This window comes from Podarcis raffonei, chromosome 15 (assembly GCF_027172205.1).
Source record: "Podarcis raffonei isolate rPodRaf1 chromosome 15, rPodRaf1.pri, whole genome shotgun sequence".
NCBI classification, from domain to species: Eukaryota; Metazoa; Chordata; class Lepidosauria; order Squamata; family Lacertidae; genus Podarcis; species Podarcis raffonei.
The window spans coordinates 7,074,863-7,093,625 of NC_070616.1; the positions used below are offsets into that span (position 1 = coordinate 7,074,863).

Genomic DNA, 18,763 nt, shown 5'->3' on the forward strand with positions numbered 1-18,763 from the left:
TTAAAATTCTGCTGAAGATGACCATTCAAACCAATGGGACATCTTTGATCAATACATTTTCTTCTTTTCACATATATTTTCATTCCTGAAGTATTCTGTGATTTCTTGTATTGGGGATAATTTAATTTATCCTGGGTCTTTCTTTCATACGCTGGAATTATGAACAGATGTATAGTCTGCATTTAATTCAGGCATTACAGCCTTTCAGTAGGAAGAATTTTTCACAGCTGCTTTTCCTGTTTTTCCCCAAGGCAGACTTATTCCCCAGTTTTGAATAATACACCAAAAGGACCACCCATTTTTGAAAAGGACTTCTCTGCCAAGTGGAAATCTCTTGCACACAGGGGAACAGAGTGGGTTACAATGATAACAAAAAACTAGCCTGTCCCAAGAGAAATCTTGAGCAAAACTACTGTCTCAAATACCAATGAAGTGATGTACACATGGGTAGCCCACATGATGCCCTGAACTACAACCCCCATCATCCCTGACCATTGGTCATGCTAGCTAGTTGGAGTCCAACAAATATCTGAGGGGGGGTGTTTCGCAGGTTAGCTACCCCTAATGTAAAGTAATTAGAATAAATACAGTCCCACGCAGGCCATGTTCACATGCGATCAACTCTCAGTTTAGAAAGTCAAGGTGTGTACACACTTTGTGTAGCTGTTTTGCTCCCACTTCATTCTTCCCTTCACATGAATGAACCAACAAACCAGTGAGCCCCAGTTAACTATAGTTTCCTGTTACATCCAGACCAGGAAACCATGGTCGATGGCTTCCAAACCACCATAATTTGAAGCTGTGACTTAAAGTTGGTTTCCAAATCCTGGCTTGTTTGGAAGACATGAACCATAGTTTCCTCATTCACATGTAACAGGCAATAATGGTCAACTGCAGCTTCCTGGCTTGTTTCAATCTACATGTGAAGAGCAAAGCAGCTTTGTGCTGGTTCCTGAAGTCTATGCATCTTTCAACTTGTTAAACCGAGATTTTTATCATGGGCATGCGGCCAGTGGGATACGCCTAAATTGTGCTGTGGTCGTCTGGTTATTGAGAAGGGGTTTCCTAGAAGCCTGGGTAATTTGTCTGGGGTGGGGAAGAGAATCAGCTGCTATCACTGTTTCATAGGTGGGCACAAACGCTTTCTACATAACTAAAAAGCTGTGATTATACATGCTTAATTGTATTAGCCCATCAACAGTATTGTAATGAGCCTTGATAAAAGAAGAATACAGCTTGTCTAGATTACAAAACTGTAATTATGTGCTGTAAGAACTGACGCAAATTGCCTTCATTTGCATAATTTATACAAGTCAAAGAACTAGATTTTCTTTGAGGTAGAAATGCACCCCTCTCCCTGGCAGTGTAGCGGACCCATAGCTCTTAAGGCACTAGCTATTCAGAAGCAACAGCCCATCTGGTGGCAAAGTGAGATAAGCTTCAAATTCAATTTAAGCATTTCATTTATTTATTATATAGTGAATCAAATTGATCGATCAATCAATCACCTGATGCCATTCCCCGAGTGTCCCTGATTTTATAAGTTAGGTGGGCAGCTCTTATCGGGGTGGGGGAGAAATCAGATTCAGTTTTCGCTTAAAGGCAAATCTACCTCATTTAGACTCTCCGAAACAACACATGACTCAAAATGCAGGTAAGCTTTCAAAATTCGTGCTGCTCTGAATTTTGCAATGCGCTTACCCAGCCAAGTAACGCGTGCAAGAGTGGTCGGGTAAAGTGTGTATAAAAATGCTGACATTGGTGAAAATTAACTTACAAAATGCATCGTATATGGGGAGATCACTTTGCAAAAATGTGTATTTTAGGCAAAGCTGTATACTAGAATCTGCACTAAAATTCCTATGAATCGTCATGAGGACTTAAAGAAAACACACGCAGCACACACAGTGCAAACTCATGCAGAAACGTGGAGAGCTGAACTTAAGATTGCAAAAAACAGAACCTGAGAGAAACAAACATGGACAAACTTGCCTATCCCTAAGTTATCATCTGGGTGGCTTTTTCTCTGGGGGTGCCTCAATGCATCAATTTCCTCCTCAGGCAACTTCATGGCACAGCTGTCAACTTTTCCCTTTTCTTGCGAGGAATCCTATTCGGAATAAGGGAATTTCCCTTAAAAAAGGGAAACGTTGACAGCTATGCTTCATGGGGCGCCATCATTGCTACCATTTCTAAGCCCATCACTTTCCTCATGAACTTTAAATGATCAATATCAACCCCTCAAAGCCGTTTCCCCAATAACGGTACTTCTTTTTACCAGCATTGCTTAATGGTTTTTTATTCTGCTTGGAGTTAATTATTTAGAGCCAATGTTTTGTACTGTCGTCGTTGGCGATGCAATGCTATCTCTTGGGGAAATAATAGTAAAAAAGAATAAATAACCCAGTTTCTCTAAACAGCTTGTCTCCTGCTCCCAAGGTTAGCGGTGGCCAGCCTTCCTTTCTTAAGCTAACTCCACGTTAACGAATCAGGAAGGCAAGTAGATGGTTCCTTAGTGGGAGATAGTTGTTGGAAAACATCTTACCTACAAAAAGCTTAAGATATAGTAAATCAGCTTGCCTGAGGTCCTACAAAACTTCTTGCTGGTTTTGCTACAGCAAACTAGCATGCTCGTCCCTCTGGAAGTTATTAGAAGATGGTTTCTTGATACACAAATATCTCTGAAATGGAGTTTGGGGGAGATGATACCACTCCAGATAAGGACAGCAGGCAGCAGTGTCTATGTATGTTTGCGGTAACCACAGGAACAGAGGGCTTTTTGGAGAGGGGCTTCAACAAGGAGAAACGGAGCCAAGTTATAGGCTGGAAGCTACCTCGGCTTATCTGATGTGGACCAGAGGGGTCTGCTGCTTGCTAGGTGTGTAGCTGCCCATTCCACAACTTATATGCTAACAGGAGGCTGAGCATCCAATTCTGGCACCCAAAGAAATGTGAGTGTGTCTGAATGGGCATGTTCAAAGACAGAAAGGCTGAACCTGTGCGAACAAGAACTGAGCAAGAAGACCAAACAGTCTCTTGTGCAGTCTGGATTCTTGTAGGGGTCTTTTCTGAAGCCTTTTTCACATACGCTCTTGGTCATGCTTGGGCACAACAGACGGCCTGGAAGCATGATGGTGGAAATCCCTGCCCTACTTCAACTTTCTCCAGCTATCACCTGTGTACATGTTGTTCCCTTAGAACAGAATGCTTAGGAATGTAGGAAGCTGCCTTATACCGGGTCAGACCACAGCGACATCTATCTCAGCACTGCTTTCACGGACTGGCAGTGGTTCTCCTGGGTTCCAGGCAGAGGATATTCCCAGCTATATTTGGAGATGCCAGGAATTGAACCTGGGACCTTCTGCATGCAGGGCGGGGGCTCTAGACACTGAGCTACAGCCCCTCTCTTAAGACACTACAGCTGCCTTACACAGAGCTAGACCACACAGTTGGCCCCGTTGAATTCACTTAATTTTGATTAACCCCTTCACCAGCAGGACATATTTACACAGAAGCTGCTGTTAAAATATGTCTACATTACTTGAAAGGTAATGCAATGCAAAACTTCTATCTATATCTACTCACACACAGAGAGAGAGAGGTTTTGCTTTATCATATTTCACCATGAAAACAGAAAACCCAGTTAAGTCAGTTTCACAAATGCTGCCATAAGTCAACAGAAAGAGCAAATCAACGCTTCAGGCCAGTTTAAGCTGTGGCAAAGGTTGGCAAGATGGGGTAGCAACAGTCACCTGACTTCCAGTTGCCTGTGACGCTGCTGCGTACAAGGAGGGAGAGGAGGGGCAAGGGAGTGGTGAGGCTGGTACAGTGCAAACACTCCAGCAGAGCCAATCCAGAACTCCAACTGGTACATTGGCTCTGCACCAACCTTGCGCCTCCCAGGATGCAACAGAGACATGGGTGTTTGGAGGTGACCGATGCTGCTCCACCACCCACTACTGAGGGAAAAGGTACTGAGGTCACATCAAACAGAACTCCTGTTACGCGGACCTGGTTCTTTCAGGTGGTGCAAACTCCAGCTTTCCCAGACGGGGAGAAAAGCACCTTTGTGAAACTGACGTCAACCCGAAATTGAGGCAAGGTACAGCAAAACTCAACTTACTGGTGGGCTGCAAGCTTTTCCGTTAGAAATGTAAGCTGGTGAAAGGGTTAAAAGTGAAAAGAGGGCAATTCAAAACCAACTTCTCTTTCTCCGAAATACTGGACGGGCTCAGACGTTTTTCATGCCGAGCCAACGCCTTGCTTGGTGCAACACTCCAACCTGATTAAGGGTGCTGGAGATCTCAAAAAGGATGCCACGATTTTGTGACTTTTTTTGTTGTTGACCTTGATAAAGCTATTTTTGCAACTGTCGACTTTTTGAGTGATATGCCAGGCAGCTTCACAGATAAAATATTCTGTACTTCCTTCAGGGAGAGGCTCCCTAAGAAGTCTCCGGTCTCGGTGCTGACAAGGCTGAGGTCCTGCTTAGCTTTAAAACTGTTAATGGCATTCCAAGTCTCCAAAGCAGTTGCCTCCAATTTTCACTTGTTACACTGAGACAATGGAAAGCTTGCGCTACAGTCCAGTTATTGAGAAACTGAGACTCGTAATGCGTTTCCCCTGGCCTCAGATTATTGAAATGCACACAGCATCTGATGAAGCAGCCTGTAGCCCACTGAGTTAATTAGCCATAGCGTATTTGCCAGTCTTTTGAAAAAGGTGCTTTTAAAAAAAAGGACTCTAGTCCATTTTGATCCAGGAAACTGCATCTTTCCCAGAAAATGTAACTACGCCGCCCTTGGGGACCTTATGGAAATGAGCTTTCCTGGAAACAGCTATGAGAAAGCTGTACTTTTCTGCAGTTATATAAAATGGCAATAAACTGAGATGGAAGAAGGCTCATTGCAGCATTTACCCACAGCCTGAAAGAGCGGAGAAAGAAATGCCTAGCTTTGAAAAGCAGCTGCATATTAACAGGCATTTAAGCCAGAACTTACACTCGCTTCCTAACAGCTGGGATTGGTGGAGGTTGCAGTCCAACAACTGAGGCAGCGCGAAGGTTGCTTCAATTATTTAAAGTAGGGTGGCCCCCAATCTCTGAGTCCACTGACCCCCTTGATGAGCTTGCCACCCAACTTCTTAGGAATGTAAATGAGACAAAGTCAAGGAATATTAAAGGCAGCTTCCTTTTATGCCTTTGCATCTTTGTGGGGGAGTGAAAGAGGGGTGTAGAATTGAGACACTGTAAAAAAAAGTTTAAAAAGTGAAACTCTGCACCTCTAGGCCCCATTGACTCTGTGTGTGTGTGTGTGTGTGTGTGTGTGTGTGAGAGAGAGAGAGAGAGAGAGAGAGAGAGAGAGAGAGATGGGGGTGGGGGGAAGAGAGGGAGTGAATATTCACCACTTTGGGAAACCCTGGTTTAAATAAATGTCTACACACACAGTATTAATGCCCTGAGACTGGTGTTGGTAGGATTTTTGCCAAACCTACAGAGTCCCTTAAAACAACCTGAAGAAGAAGCACAGAGTCAACAAGGCAAAGATATCAAGGTTTGCAAATCTGGCACACTTACCTAAGGGCTTACTCTCAGGCTGCTGCTCCAGCACTCGAAAAGCACTGTACTTGTCTCCATAATCTATTGTGGGTATAATTATTTTTTTTTAAAAAAAGGAAAATTCAGTCACAATATAGTTAAATTAAGGCTGGAATAAAAGACACACACACACACACATCATCAGCACAAGTTAAAAATTGGCACATTACGTAAAGTGTTTGCGTGACTGTCTTTAGATCAGCCGCTAAAGAAAGAATTCTTTCTGAGATGTGTTCTTGGGCACTTCTTGAGAAAAATCAGTTGCTTTCTCCTTTACCTTTCCTGGCGATCAACAGGCCTCCCCCGCTCCCCTTTGTTTCCCAATTCTACCTTGCAGCCTAGGCATTTTGTAGTAGCAGTTGGAAGCAGGAATTATGCTGCTCAGGAATCTCAACGGAAGAGTCATATTTCAGTGGCAGAGCATCTGCTTTACATGCAAAAGCTCTTCTGTTCCATGCTCAGCCTCTCCAGGTAAGGCTGGGAAAGACCCAGGTCAGAAACTCTGGAGAGCTGCTGCCAGCCAGGGCAGACAATACTGAGCCAGACTCGATGTAAGGCCGCTCCCTAAGTAATTGAGTCCCACTGTGCTCAGTTGCGGCTTATTCCCAGTTATTCCATCCTCTCTCCAAAGGGCTGTCCGTTCTAGTTTAAAGAACTCTAAAGAGGAAGAGCAGGAGGGGCCTTATAGTCACCCATCAACAGTTAGTACCCGGATAAGACTCAGCAGGCACAGAGTCTAAGTTCTTCATCACATCGCTAAGCAATAGGGCGTTTTTATTTCAATTTTAGTCACCGTGTCTACATTTGCATCTGTGCATAGCAATCAGCAAGTGCAGGTTTGGTGCAAACCGGTGTCCCCCCGTACAACAATCAATATTCCTTGCACATAGAAATCAAGGATTTCAAGGGGAAGGGCTTAAGCTTAGTGTTTATTACAATTCTAGCCTACCTTTCCTCCAAGGAGCTTAAGGTGGTGTACAAAGCCCCCCCCCCCCATTTCATCCTCACAACATCCCTGTGAGGTAGGCTAGGCTGAGAGGCCCAAAGGTCACCCAGGGGGAATCTGAACCCTCGTCTGCTGGGTCCTAGTCCAGCACTTTGATGACGACATCACACTGGATGCAGATTTACACCAAGGTTATCCGTATATCCCACCTCTCCTCTAAGGAGCTCAAGGTGGCCTACATGGATCTCACTCTCTCCATATGAGCCTCACACACGACAGCTTCATGCTTGGATCTGGTGCATGAGGAGGGAAAGGTAAACCTGGTAAATGGGGATAGGCAGGGCCGGCCCACTCATGAGGTCAGGGAAGGTGGCTGCCTCAAGCGCAGCAGACCCCAATGTTGCTCTTTCTCCCCCCCTCCTGTTCCTGATGTACATCTCCACTCACCCCTCCTTCCCTGGTGGGGACCGGGGCAAGGGGCTAGATTTTTTTGTTCGCCTCGGGTACCAAAATATCTTGGGCCACCCATGGGGAAAGGAGAAGTGTTCTCAGCACCACCACAACCCTTCCTAGACGAGTGATCAACCCATTAAAGGTCATAACAAACAGGAGTGCACCAATACTTTAGACAGCTGCTTTTTTTACCTCCAAGCGAAGCTGTGCTTTCCGTAGCCTTGTCGGTGGCAATCCCTTTGAAAACGGCGTACTTATCCACAGCGGGCGGCACCTTCGCGCCGGAGAGCGGGATCAGCATCGGAGGGGCGCTGCATAAAAAAGCAAGGGAAGGGGAAAATGTGAGGAGAGGTCTGGGCACAAAGGGCCTTGCTCCCACAGAGACCGGCTCAGTTGTCAGAGAAGACGTTCTCAAGCGTTGCATTAGGGTGGAAATGGAGTCAAAGGAGGGGCTGGGAGAGATCTTGATGCAAGAACAGCTTCTGGTGGCCTGAGAGGGCACTTGTGGCAGAGCACAGGGTAGGACTTCTACAGCAATGGGGGAGAAACCTCAGACTCTCCAGGTCTCTCTATCTGGCTCTCAGAACTCTCCCAGGCCTGAACTCTCCCTGGCCCCCTGCTTCACATTTGAACCAAGATAATGCCTCTTACCAGTCTGGAGGGAGGATAGACGGGGGGGGGGTGTTTAAACTAGCCTACTGTAATATTTACATCCTTTGCCCCTCCCACTTTTGCCTCTGGCGCTGCCTACCACTTGCATGTGACCTCCCAGGAAGCTGGTCCAGAAGGCAATGTGGCCTTTGGGCTGGAAAAGGTTCCCTACCCCCATTCAAGGGTGAAGAAAACCACACACACACACATATACGCAATGCTAAAATTTATGCCGCAAGATTTCCCGACGATATTTTTAGGGTAAGAGAGGGAAGGGGAAAAAATCAGTAACAAGCTGCATGGTGTTCCCCCACCCCTTTACCACCTACATAGATTTTGCTCTGGATTGACAGTCCCTACCTTAAGCCAAAAATCATCCGTTTGAGTTTAAAAGGGAGGGCAGAGAAATTAGACGGGCATACAAAAAATCCTGGCCAAAAGGAAGAGGAAGGAGATTTCTGGCCCACCCAGAACATGTCTTCTTGCATCCTTTTCTCACACACCTGTTCCCTCTGTCATCCACCCCCCCCCGCTTATTTTGGACAAATCCACCATTTCCTCTCTTATCTTTATTTATTTGAACAATTTATATACAGCTTAATGACAACTGTCTCTAAGTGGTGTACAAGAACCCACAACACAGATAGATAAAAATCAATCAAAACTATAAAATCAGACTTTATTTAAAATGTCTGCTGGAATAAAAAAAAATCTCTTTTGTAGGCACTGTAAGTTCAACAGGGAGGGTGGAAGGTGATGTACAAAATTCAATAGAAACAGCTAAAAAGCAGTTAAATACACACTGATCTAGTTGATTAAGCATCCAAACACTGCAGCTCCCATGCAGCTCTATGTTTTGTTGTGGTGGGAAAAAGCAAAGCCACCCCAGATTAGCTTCACCACACAACTCACATATTTTATCTCCCTGCTGACAGCTCGGAACAGCATCCTCGACATTAAAACAACTCATGCTTTTGTTTAACCTCAAATCCACGCCACCAAATCGAAAATATGGATTTCTGTGGGATTCACAGATACAGGGGTTTTCTTTTGTTTTTGGAAAAAATGGACTGGGAGCAAGACACTTTCAAATAAATCTCCTTATCAGTGGCCTACAAGCTGAGCGGTTCACAGATGCATGCTAATGGGGACTCATGGAGCCTGCAGAAGGGGGAAGAGAGAGGGACTACACAAATAAAGAGAGCAAGAGGTAACATTTATGGAAATCTTATGCAGCTTCACACCGGGTATCTAGCAGGATGCTGTACGGCAAGTCTAATCACCAGCTGTCTGTAGAGCTGGAGACTCCCCCCCCCCACCCCTCCACCCTCCAAAAATAAGTCTTTCAAACAATTAGACCAGCATATTAGACTGCAAACAATTACTCCACTCCAGAGGGGAGGTGCAGTCACACGGGACAGAGACGCAGGTGAGGCTTTTCCAGGAAAAACAACCTCTCCCTTCCACAGCTACATATCTGCTGACTCACACCCCAATTAGACCGTCATGGGAGGACATTTCCTGTGCCAAAGATGAATGGCTGCAATGCATTCTACATATTTATATGTAGCGGCTTCTAAGCGTAAGAGGAAAAGTAATATGCAATAAAAAGAAGGCTAGAATGGCTAAGTCATAATTGCTGTGTTTATGGTATATGTCATTATAGTGTGTTAAACGTAATTACTGTTACTTATTGCAGTAAGACCAGGAATTCATTTCAATGCAAGATACAGTGAAGAAAACAGGGAGCTGTCTTATATCAAGTCCAGCCATGGCTCCACCTACACTGACAGGCAGCTGCTCTCCAGGTTTGTCTCCCAGTCGTAATTGGAGATGATAAGAGATTGACTCTGGGACACTTGGAAGTGCAAAATAGATGCTCTACTACTGAGCCACAGACCTTCCCTGGGGTGGGGATGGGGAGCAAGATTCCATTCATCACGGTTCTGAATTATACCTGCTCTCCAAGGTTTCAAATGGGGTTTTTCCCCTGGCCTTACCTGGGATTGAACCTGGGACTTTTTGCCTCCCAATCACATGATCACTGAGCTATAATCGTTCCCCATTTACAAGAGAACTAACCAGTGGCTCTCCTACAAAGCTTGGACATGACTGGCCTAAAACGTAACTGGATCCGATTTAGAATGAGGCATGGACATATTCCTGTTTCTATGTCTTCTAAGTGGGAAGATGTGAAAAGCTATTTTTGTTTGTTTTTGACACACAAGTATACACCAGCAAAAAGCCCTACAGTAAAAGTATGTTTTAAAAATCCTCTACCTGCTCTGCTGCTGTGCTGCACTCGCCTTGCTTGATCCAGATGTTTCTCCCTGGAAATCTGTAAAGGTGTCATCAAGCCCCCCAGACTTAGAAGCGTCCTGGAAATCTTGGAAGTCGTCGTCATCCTGTTTGGCTGCCTAGATTAATATGAAATCATAAAGTCCCCTTTCAGGGCGAGAGCAATCTTGTACCGAGCTGCTTTGCATTCTTTAAAACTAACACTACTATGCTATCTATGTATTTTCTTATTTATTGGCTACTCCTAAAGTTCCTAGGAGGCTTCCAATAGCAGAGGTGCACACTTTCCCTTCTCTTCCATTAAAACCAGAAGCATGCTTTGTTCCTACACCCCAGAAGATTTGCTTTCATAGTGCACAGGAGAAAGAAGCGTTCCGGGAGATGATGGTGCCGGGTCAAGTCTCCACTGAGTCTCTGCTGTGTGAGGAGGAGCTCTAATTATCAAATTACTCTGATAAAAAGGCTCAACCTATGAAAATAACTGCCAACTTTTATCAGTAAAAGACTCCGGGAGCTGTCGGGTGGACTTTCAAATCTCCCCACCCTTTTGAAGCTACTTAAATCAACTTTGAACTCACCCCTTGCAAAGCCCTTAAAACTGTGGGCTGGATAAAGTAGCCCTGGGCTTCGGCCAGCTCTCCGCAAGCTGTGGGAGCCCGGCGCAACTTCCAGCTGGGCTCCCTAGGCTTGAGGATAGCAGCCTGTTCTGGGGGCTGGGGTCAGGGGAAGCTCGGGCTTCCCCCGCCCCAGCCCCGCGCCTGGGGGGGATTTTTTTTTTCCTTTATCCTCCCCAAAAAACTAGGTGCGCCCTATGGGCCGGTGCGCCCTATGGGGCGAAAAATAGGGTATTTATGAGTCCAAGCATGGTACTTATAAGACAATGTTGCAAAGAACTGGGGATTTCACTCACAGAACCCGTAACAACTGCCCCAAAGAAAAAACAGGCCAAAATTTCAACATACTTTCAACCCAAGGCTAATGAAGCAAATAATCCAGGAAACCTCCATGCTCATGAGTGGTCTGTTGACCACACCTGGATTGCAAGGAGAAAGAAGCGTCGGCTCCCAGAGGAGGGTGTTTGCAGAGCTTCTGCATAAGTCATTGTTCAAAGCACAGCTCTTTCCCATGTCTCATGCAGAGAGTCCTTCCAAGGAGCACAGAATCACAGAATCATAGAGTCGAAGGGACCATAAGAGTCATCTAGGCCAACCCCCTGCAATGCAGGAATCTTTTGCCCAGCGTGGGGATCGAACCCACAGCCCTGAGATTAAGAGTCTCGCACTCTACTGACTGAGCTATCCCAGCTAGCAGTAATTCTGCTGCATGTCTGCATCGAGAGTGACTGGGTGATCCTATCGCACTGCATACAGATGCACAGCAGAGGCAAACTGTAGTTAAACATAGCTGCATAAAACCCATTGAAATTAATGGACATTGTTAATTCATTTACTGAAATGCATTTATAAACTGCTTACTTTAAAAAATAAATAAATCTAAGTTTTAAAAAACAAACAACATATTGTTAGAACATTAAACAAAAATAAAACAGCAGTATTTAAAAACAACCACCACAGGGCTGTATCTGACTAAGTTTCACTCAGAACTGACCCCTTGAAAGGAAAGAACCCAAGTCAATAGTACAGTGGTAGCTCGGTCCTTGAACGTCTCCATTGACGAACGTTTCAGAACCCGAACGCCAAAAACCCAGAAGCAAATGCTTCCATTTTCGAACACGCCTTGGAAGTCAAATGGCTTCCGCTGCGTGTTTTTTCAATTTTCTCAATTGAATTTGCAGACAGCCCTTTGCGCCTCGTTTCGGAAGTCAAGCGGTCATTCGGAACGGATTACATTTGAGAACCGAGCTACTGTTGTACCCTTTAACTTCAATGTGTCTACTCTGAGTCAGACCAACGCTGACTACAACCCAGTAAAATTTAAAAGAAAAGATGCACTTAAACACAATGAAAGCCATCTAAAAACACCATACTTTATATGGATTCTAAGCTGCCTTGCATATTGTCATGCGGAGAAACGGCATGCGGGTTAAAAATGAAGCAGAAATACTTAAAAACTGAAAGCAAACAAACAGGATGTGAGAATGGCAAGTGAGCATTAAAAGACATTTTCACGCTCTGTTGCTTAAATATTGGCTGGAAAGGACAAGGTCTTGCTTAAACCCACTTCAAGAAGGATTCTTGCTTATTGCATGGCATACGCGGCACTGACCTGGCTTGGAGGGTAAGGCGGCATGAACCCGCTGGGCGCCGGCGCTGAAGGTCCCGCCACTGGTGCAGCCATGTTGATCCCCACCACGGTGGGCGCCATATTGAGAGGCATGGAGACGGGAGGCCCCGGCGGCATCATCGGCTGCTGGCTCACCGTGACAGGGATTGCCATCGGGAGCCCACTCAGTGTAGGGAGCGGGGCAGAGGGGAACTGGTTCAAACCGTCGGGGCTCATAGCCGGAAGGCCTCTCTGTAAGCAAAAAGAGGGGGCAGGGGGAAGCATTAATAGACAGCAGCACTGTTTTTATAAGGCACTACAGTGGTACCTCGGGTTACATATGCTTCAGGTTACAGACTCCGCTAACCCAGAAATAGTGCTTCAGGTTAAGAACTTTGCTTCAGGATAAGAACAGAAATCGTGCTCCGACGGCGTGGCGGCAGCAGGAGGCCCCATTAGCTAAAGTGGTGCTTCAGGTTAAGAACAGTTTCAGGTTAAGAACGGACCTCCAGAACGAATTAAGTTCTTAACCCGCGGTACCACTGTATTAGAATGGGAAGCAAAAGATGAACAAGTAGTATCTTCAATAACACACTGAGCAACGGATATTGGTCACAATATTGAAATGTCGGCATGGGAGCGTTTGTGGAACACAGAATTAAAGTTTACATCAAGTTATGGTGTGAGGGGGAAATTTATGGAAATGATTTATAGCAAAACTAGCAAGAATGTATAAATCGGAATCAAGCATTTGTTAGAAATAAGGGAGGTATTTTTTCCCATGTGTGGTGGACTTGTAATAAGGTAAAAGCCTACTGAGAGATGATATGTAATGAATTGAAAAAAATGTTTGCGATAACCTCAATTAAGAAACCAGAGGCTTGGGGGAGGGGGAATTATGGGATTGGAGTTACCGAGACAATATAAAAAATTATTTATGTATGTGACCACTGCTGCTCAAATGATTTTTCCAACTCTACTGAATTGATACAGGACTTGGTGTAATTTTCCACCAATGCCTGGGGGTGCAGCAAGCCATTTGGAGACTGGCACATCACTGTAGCAAAGGGGGTGCAGAATCTGGCCAGTTTCTTGGATGCAGGAGCGCTACAAGCTCTGGACCACAGCACATCCTTTCCCGCTTTTCTAATAAGAGGTGCACAGAACCCACTCAAAAGATGTGAGCTGACCTTCCCCCAGCTTTGCCTCCCACTGTTTAGTCGCTCCTACCTGAGTTACGGCTATCATCGCCAGAACGGTATACAGCTCTTCTTTCGTAAGCTTCCCAGGAGTGGTGCGGTTGGCCAAGGCCCATATTTGCCCAAGTGTCTCCCTCGGAAGTCCAGATGACATCAGGATGGGATAAAGTTTGCCAGTGTCTATTCCAGTGGGCGTCATAGTGGTTTCTAGAATTTTCTTGTACAGATCTGCAAAGAAAAAAGCCAGCAAAAAAAAAGAGTGACCATTGGACTTCGCATAATCAGGAGTTGCCAACACGTAAGAACCCAAATTAGAGACAAGATGAACTTGGACTTAGACAGCAGCAAATGCCAACCCTCCAGCTCCACTGTGAAGCTGGACAGCAAACAGAGCATGTACAGAATTCTACATGGAATTATAATAATAATTTATTATTTGTACCCCACCCATCTGGCTGGGTTTCCCCAACCACTCTGGGTGGCTTCCAACAAAGATTAAAAATACATTAAAATGTCACACATTAAAAACTTCCCTAAACAGGGCTGCCTTCAGATGTCTTCTAAATGCCAGGTAGTTGTTTATCTCTTTGACATCTGATGGGAGGGTGTTCCACAGGGCGGGTGCCGCTACTGAGAAGGCCCTCTGCCTGGTTCCCTGTAGCTTAGCTTCTCGCAGTGAGGGAACCGCCAGAAGGCCCTCGGCGCTGGACCTTAGTGTCCGGGCAGAACAATTCTGCGACATGTATGGTTTCGTGTGGCCTAGCAGTTAGAGTGTCAGGCTGAAACCTGGGTTCAAATCTCTACTCAGCCACAAAAGCCCACCGTGACCTCTTGGACCAGCCTTAACTACTTCACAGAGTTGTTGTGAGAATAAAATGGCAGGGTGGGCAGCAGGAGAGAACAGACCACCTGAATGAAGCTTATCTACCCTGTTCTAAATGTTTTCAGAAGGTTTTTAGTAGTAGTAGTAGTAGTAGTAGTAGTAGTAGTAGTAGTAGAAGTAGAAGTAGAAGAAGAAGAGTTTGGGTTTGATATCCCGCTTTATCACTACCCGAAGGAGTCTCAAAGCGGCTAACAATCTCCTTTCCCTTCCTCCCCCACAACAAACACTCTGTGAGGTGAGTGGGGCTGAGAGAAGTGTGACTGGCCCAAGGTCACCCAGCAGCTGCATGTGGAGGAGCAGGGAAGCGAACCCAATTCACCAGATTACGAGTCTACCACTCTTAACCACTACACCACACTTGCTCTTTTTACATGTATTAGCTATGTTCCTACTTTAAATGGTAGTGTTTTAACATTTTGATGCTCCCAGACTCCTTTGGGAGAAGGGTGGTATAAAAATTCAATAAATAAAATAAAAGTGAGACGCCCTTAGCAAGCCCAGTTTAAAATCTAGTGTTGCCTACTAAGCACTTAGCAGAGTGTCTATATACCAGTCCCCTCACCTGCAGAAAGGGCAAATCATCTTAAGAAATAAGCTGGTTTAATTACAAGGCATCCAGAATGGGAGGTGAGCTTGCATCACCTTTTCTAATACCTTCAAAGGCTATTCCTGCTCAGTTTCATCATTGCCATTAATATTACCTGGAACTAAATTATCATTGTAAATCCAGGGAGGCATCAGTTGCTGGATTGGATCCTGGGAAGGGAAGACTCCGACACCTAAAAGGCACACACACAAAAGGAATACTATATTTAGGAAATATCTGCAGCGAAATGACTCATCTGGAACACTTCTGTCATCTTATTTCAAAGGAGGAATCGCCTCTCTTGCAAGCAGTACGGAATAAAATGGCATGCTCAAAGAAATGAGGGACGAGACTTTCCTTCTGTACACAAATCAAGCTTTAAACACTCTGTATATGCAACAGAGCCTTTCTACACAGAGCTCTTGGGAAGCATTTCTAGGACTGCTGGAATTTAAAAAAATAAATGCAATTCAGCTGAGCGCTGGCAAGGAGACCAGCCTTCTGAACTGAGGCCAATGACAGGCAGAGATAGAGCCAATGGCATCCTCTGACATATTGTAAGTAAGAAGGCAGGAAGACGGGGGCTGTCTGAGGTTGGTGGGACAGAGTCCCATTTGCCCTTTTGCATAAGCCTCCATGGCAACTGGGCGGGGGTTTTCTATTTCAACAAATCGCCATAGTAAGAGCAATAGCTTTCCTTAGCCGTACTAAGATTTCTCCTGAAGAGGAGTGGAGGGGTAATGTTCTGGCCGGAGAAGTCAAAACACACACCCGGCCCTCAGAGCCTCCACTCCTGCAGCTGCAGAGTGCCAACTTCTGCAAACGCCTCTCCTTGGGAATCAAATGGAACTGAAGAGGCTGCTTGAGTGATGCTGGCAGCAAGCACCTGTACAGCCATCATTGTGGTGGTGGTGGAATCTAGCATCTGCAAAGAGCGATGGCCATAGAGTCCATCTCAAGTTCATTCCACAGCACTCCACGCTTCGTTTTATGCCTGTTCTTTAAGCGGGCAAAACCCTTCGTAATTTGCAGAGGCCGTTAAGTGCTATCACTGCTGTTAGGAGAGACGCCACCTGAACAGCAATCCAGGCGGTGTGCAGAGAACTAAACGGAGAAGCGGAAATACTGGGACAGTTAATATTGGGTTCTATTGCTCAAATTACATTTGTGTGAATTATTATAGAACATAGGCAGAGTCCGTCTAGCTCAGTATTGTCTGCACTGACTGGCAGCGGCTCCCCAGGGTTTCAGAAGGGGGTCTTTCTACTTGGAGCTGCTGGGGGTTGAACCAGGAACATTCTGCACATGCTGCAGCACTGAGCTACATCTCTCCCCTTAATATTCCACTCCTCCTGGTGCTGCATTTAGTAGGAAGACAGCGAGCTGCCTTATACCAAGTCATATTGTTGGTCTGCTTAACCCTGTGTTGTCTACACTGACTGGCAGCTGCTCTCCAGGGTTTCAGACAGTGGGTATTCCCAGTCCTATCTGGAGATGCCAGGGACTGAACCTGGAACCTTCTGTATGCAAAGAAGCTCCACAACTGACCTATGTCCCTTCTCCTATCACCTGCTCTTAAGTCTACACCGTCCATCAACTTCATTCATGGTACTGGGGTGTGTTTGTTGCTGTTTGAGGAGATGAGGTGTTTACTCCCCCCCCCCACTCCACAAGGTAAATAACAGCTAAAGACAAGAATCAGAAGAAAGCATGCATGATTGGAAGAACTTTTTTTCTGCTGAAAACGAGGCAGGATCAAATCTTATTCAAAGAAGCTTGTTAGGTTTTGACCCTTACAGGTTACAAACAGAGTCTGAGAAACAGAAGAAGAACTTGCGGACGTCACATGTTAAGTCAGGAGAATCAACGCTTCGCTGTTATTATTCAAGCAGGGGTTCAGAGCAAAATCACCCGGCATTCGTGTTAAAGAGGTTAGCATGTTCAAGCAGCACTGGAGCGTAAGCTCTGCAAGACACAGATATGCTCACCACGCTCTTGGGCTGACAGGTTTTGTTCTGAAGCCTTGTTTGCCTTTGGACTGGGGCTGCTGCTCGGGAGCGCCCCTGCGGGCTGCCAGTTACTGGCCCCTAACCTGGGATCAGGGCCGTTTGCAGCTGGAGCTGCGCCACTGAGCTCAGCGTCAGGAGTTTTAAGTTGGGTTTGTGCCTGCCCAAATTCACTCAACCCACAGGGTGGCAGGGGCTTCTCTTCCAAGGGAGGGCCTGGACAGATAAAAGGAGGAATTGTTGGCACTTGGTTAAATCTCAAGTTTGGAACTCCACCCCAATCCACACACAAATACACCCTGCCTCCACACACAAAAGGAGCTGTCGAGGTGTGGAAACAAGAATGAATGACCAGCCCCACATATACCCAAGGCTGGTGCAGGTGCCATGTCTTCCTACACATCATTTTATTCCTTTCCAACCAGCTCTCAACATTCCATGGCTACTGAGCATGCTCAGGCCTCAGTCAGCTTCTTGGGAGGGGGAGTTGCCCCTAAGGTGTGTTTCAACCCACCCCCTCCCCCAAAAAACTAGAGGTTCTCTTGAGCATGCTGATACCTCCCTCTTCTTTCCAATAGCTCCATTTTAGCTTCGTATCTGTCGGCACTCACCACCTGAGTTTGATACTAGAGGGAGTGATTATTATTATTTAGATATTACATATGTAAGTCAAGGCAAAAGAGGCATTCCTTCCTGTGACAAAAGAGAGGAGAATACCTCTTCTAAGAAAGCACCTGCCACTATGGATTTAGAAGTACTAACTTTCAAATTCTGCTGCCCAATTAATTGGGGGTGGGTACCTCTTAAATCGGGACGCGGGTGGCACTGTGGGTTAAACCACAGAGCCTAGGACTTGCTGATCAGAAGGTCGGCAGTTCGAATCCCCGTGACGGGGTGAGCTCCCATTGCTCGGTCCCTGCTCCTGCCAACCTAGCAGTTTGAAAGCATGTCAAAGTGCAAGTAGATAAATAGGTACTGCTCTGGCAGGAAGGTAAACGGCATTTCTGTGCACTGCTCTGGTTCGCCAGAAGCGGCTTAGTCATGCTGGCCGCATGACCTGGAAGCTGTACGCCGGCTCCCTCGGCCAATAAAGCGAGATGAGTGCCGCAACCCCAGAGTCGGCCACGACTGGACCTAATGGTCAGGGGTCCCTTTATCCTTACCTTTATCTCTTAAATCAATCAAATTATTTTTAAGCAACCTAGTAATACAACATCATGCATATTTGCTAGACACATGTTCCACTGCATGTAACAGGGCTTACTCCAGAGGAAGTGTGCTCAGGATCACAGCCTAAATGTTGCAGCTCTAAGTCAAATCACTTGTTTTTTATTAGATGGAATTTACCAAGCATAAAGTCAAGTTCCCATATTCAGAGCTGCTGGATTTCGTATCCCATCCCCTCCCAAACATCAGACATATGGCATGTTACCTGTTTTCTGAGTGTTTTGTGAAGCTGGAGAAGCAGAGAAATAAGGAACCTGCCCCCTGGGGCCGTGAAAGATGGAGGACACTGGAATCTGGGCTGGAGGGAGAGACTGGGCCACAACCTTCTCTGAAAGCCGTTGCCCAGCCTGGGAGGAAGGATGGCAAGACTGAAAAGGCTGGGAAGAGGTGGGAGGCACGAATGTCGGGGCGTTTTCGACAGGCCCCTGTATAAAGTCACTAAACTCGTCATCGTCAAGAAAGGCAGAGGTTTGGGAGACAGACACAGTAGAATGGGGTGGCGTGGGATGATCTGCAAAATGGAATGAACACACACACATACGTACACACAAAATGGAAACCAATGAGGAAAACAAGGCTTTTTGCTAAGGATAATAAATAAATCTAGAGAGGGGGAGGGAAGGAGAGAAATGGCCATTTCTAATGAAGGCAGAACGGGGTTGCTGGCAATGCTGATTCCATGCCAAGCGGTACTG

The 18,763-nt window shown here is 45.9% G+C and overlaps 1 protein-coding gene across 6 annotated transcripts in view; it reads right to left on the reverse strand.

Moving 5' to 3' along the window:
- The window catches only part of SYNRG (synergin gamma), a 51,548-nt gene that overhangs the window by 20,838 nt on the left and 11,947 nt on the right, over positions 1–18,763 (reverse strand). For 2 of the 6 annotated variants that reach the window (XM_053367538.1, XM_053367537.1), the window contains exons 7-14: positions 18,274–18,579; positions 16,824–17,057; positions 14,951–15,028; positions 13,398–13,594; positions 12,171–12,419; positions 9,927–10,063; positions 7,188–7,306; positions 5,576–5,638 (exon numbers count right to left, since the gene is read on the reverse strand). In XM_053367538.1, coding sequence (XP_053223513.1) covers positions 5,576–5,638; positions 7,188–7,306; positions 9,927–10,063; positions 12,171–12,419; positions 13,398–13,594; positions 14,951–15,028; positions 16,824–17,057; positions 18,274–18,579 — 1,383 coding nt within the window. The remainder of the gene's footprint in view (positions 1–5,575; positions 5,639–7,187; positions 7,307–9,926; positions 10,064–12,170; positions 12,420–13,397; positions 13,595–14,950; positions 15,029–16,823; positions 17,058–18,273; positions 18,580–18,763) is intronic. The other 4 variants (XM_053367542.1, XM_053367541.1, XM_053367540.1 and 1 more) reach the window with 3 other exon arrangements.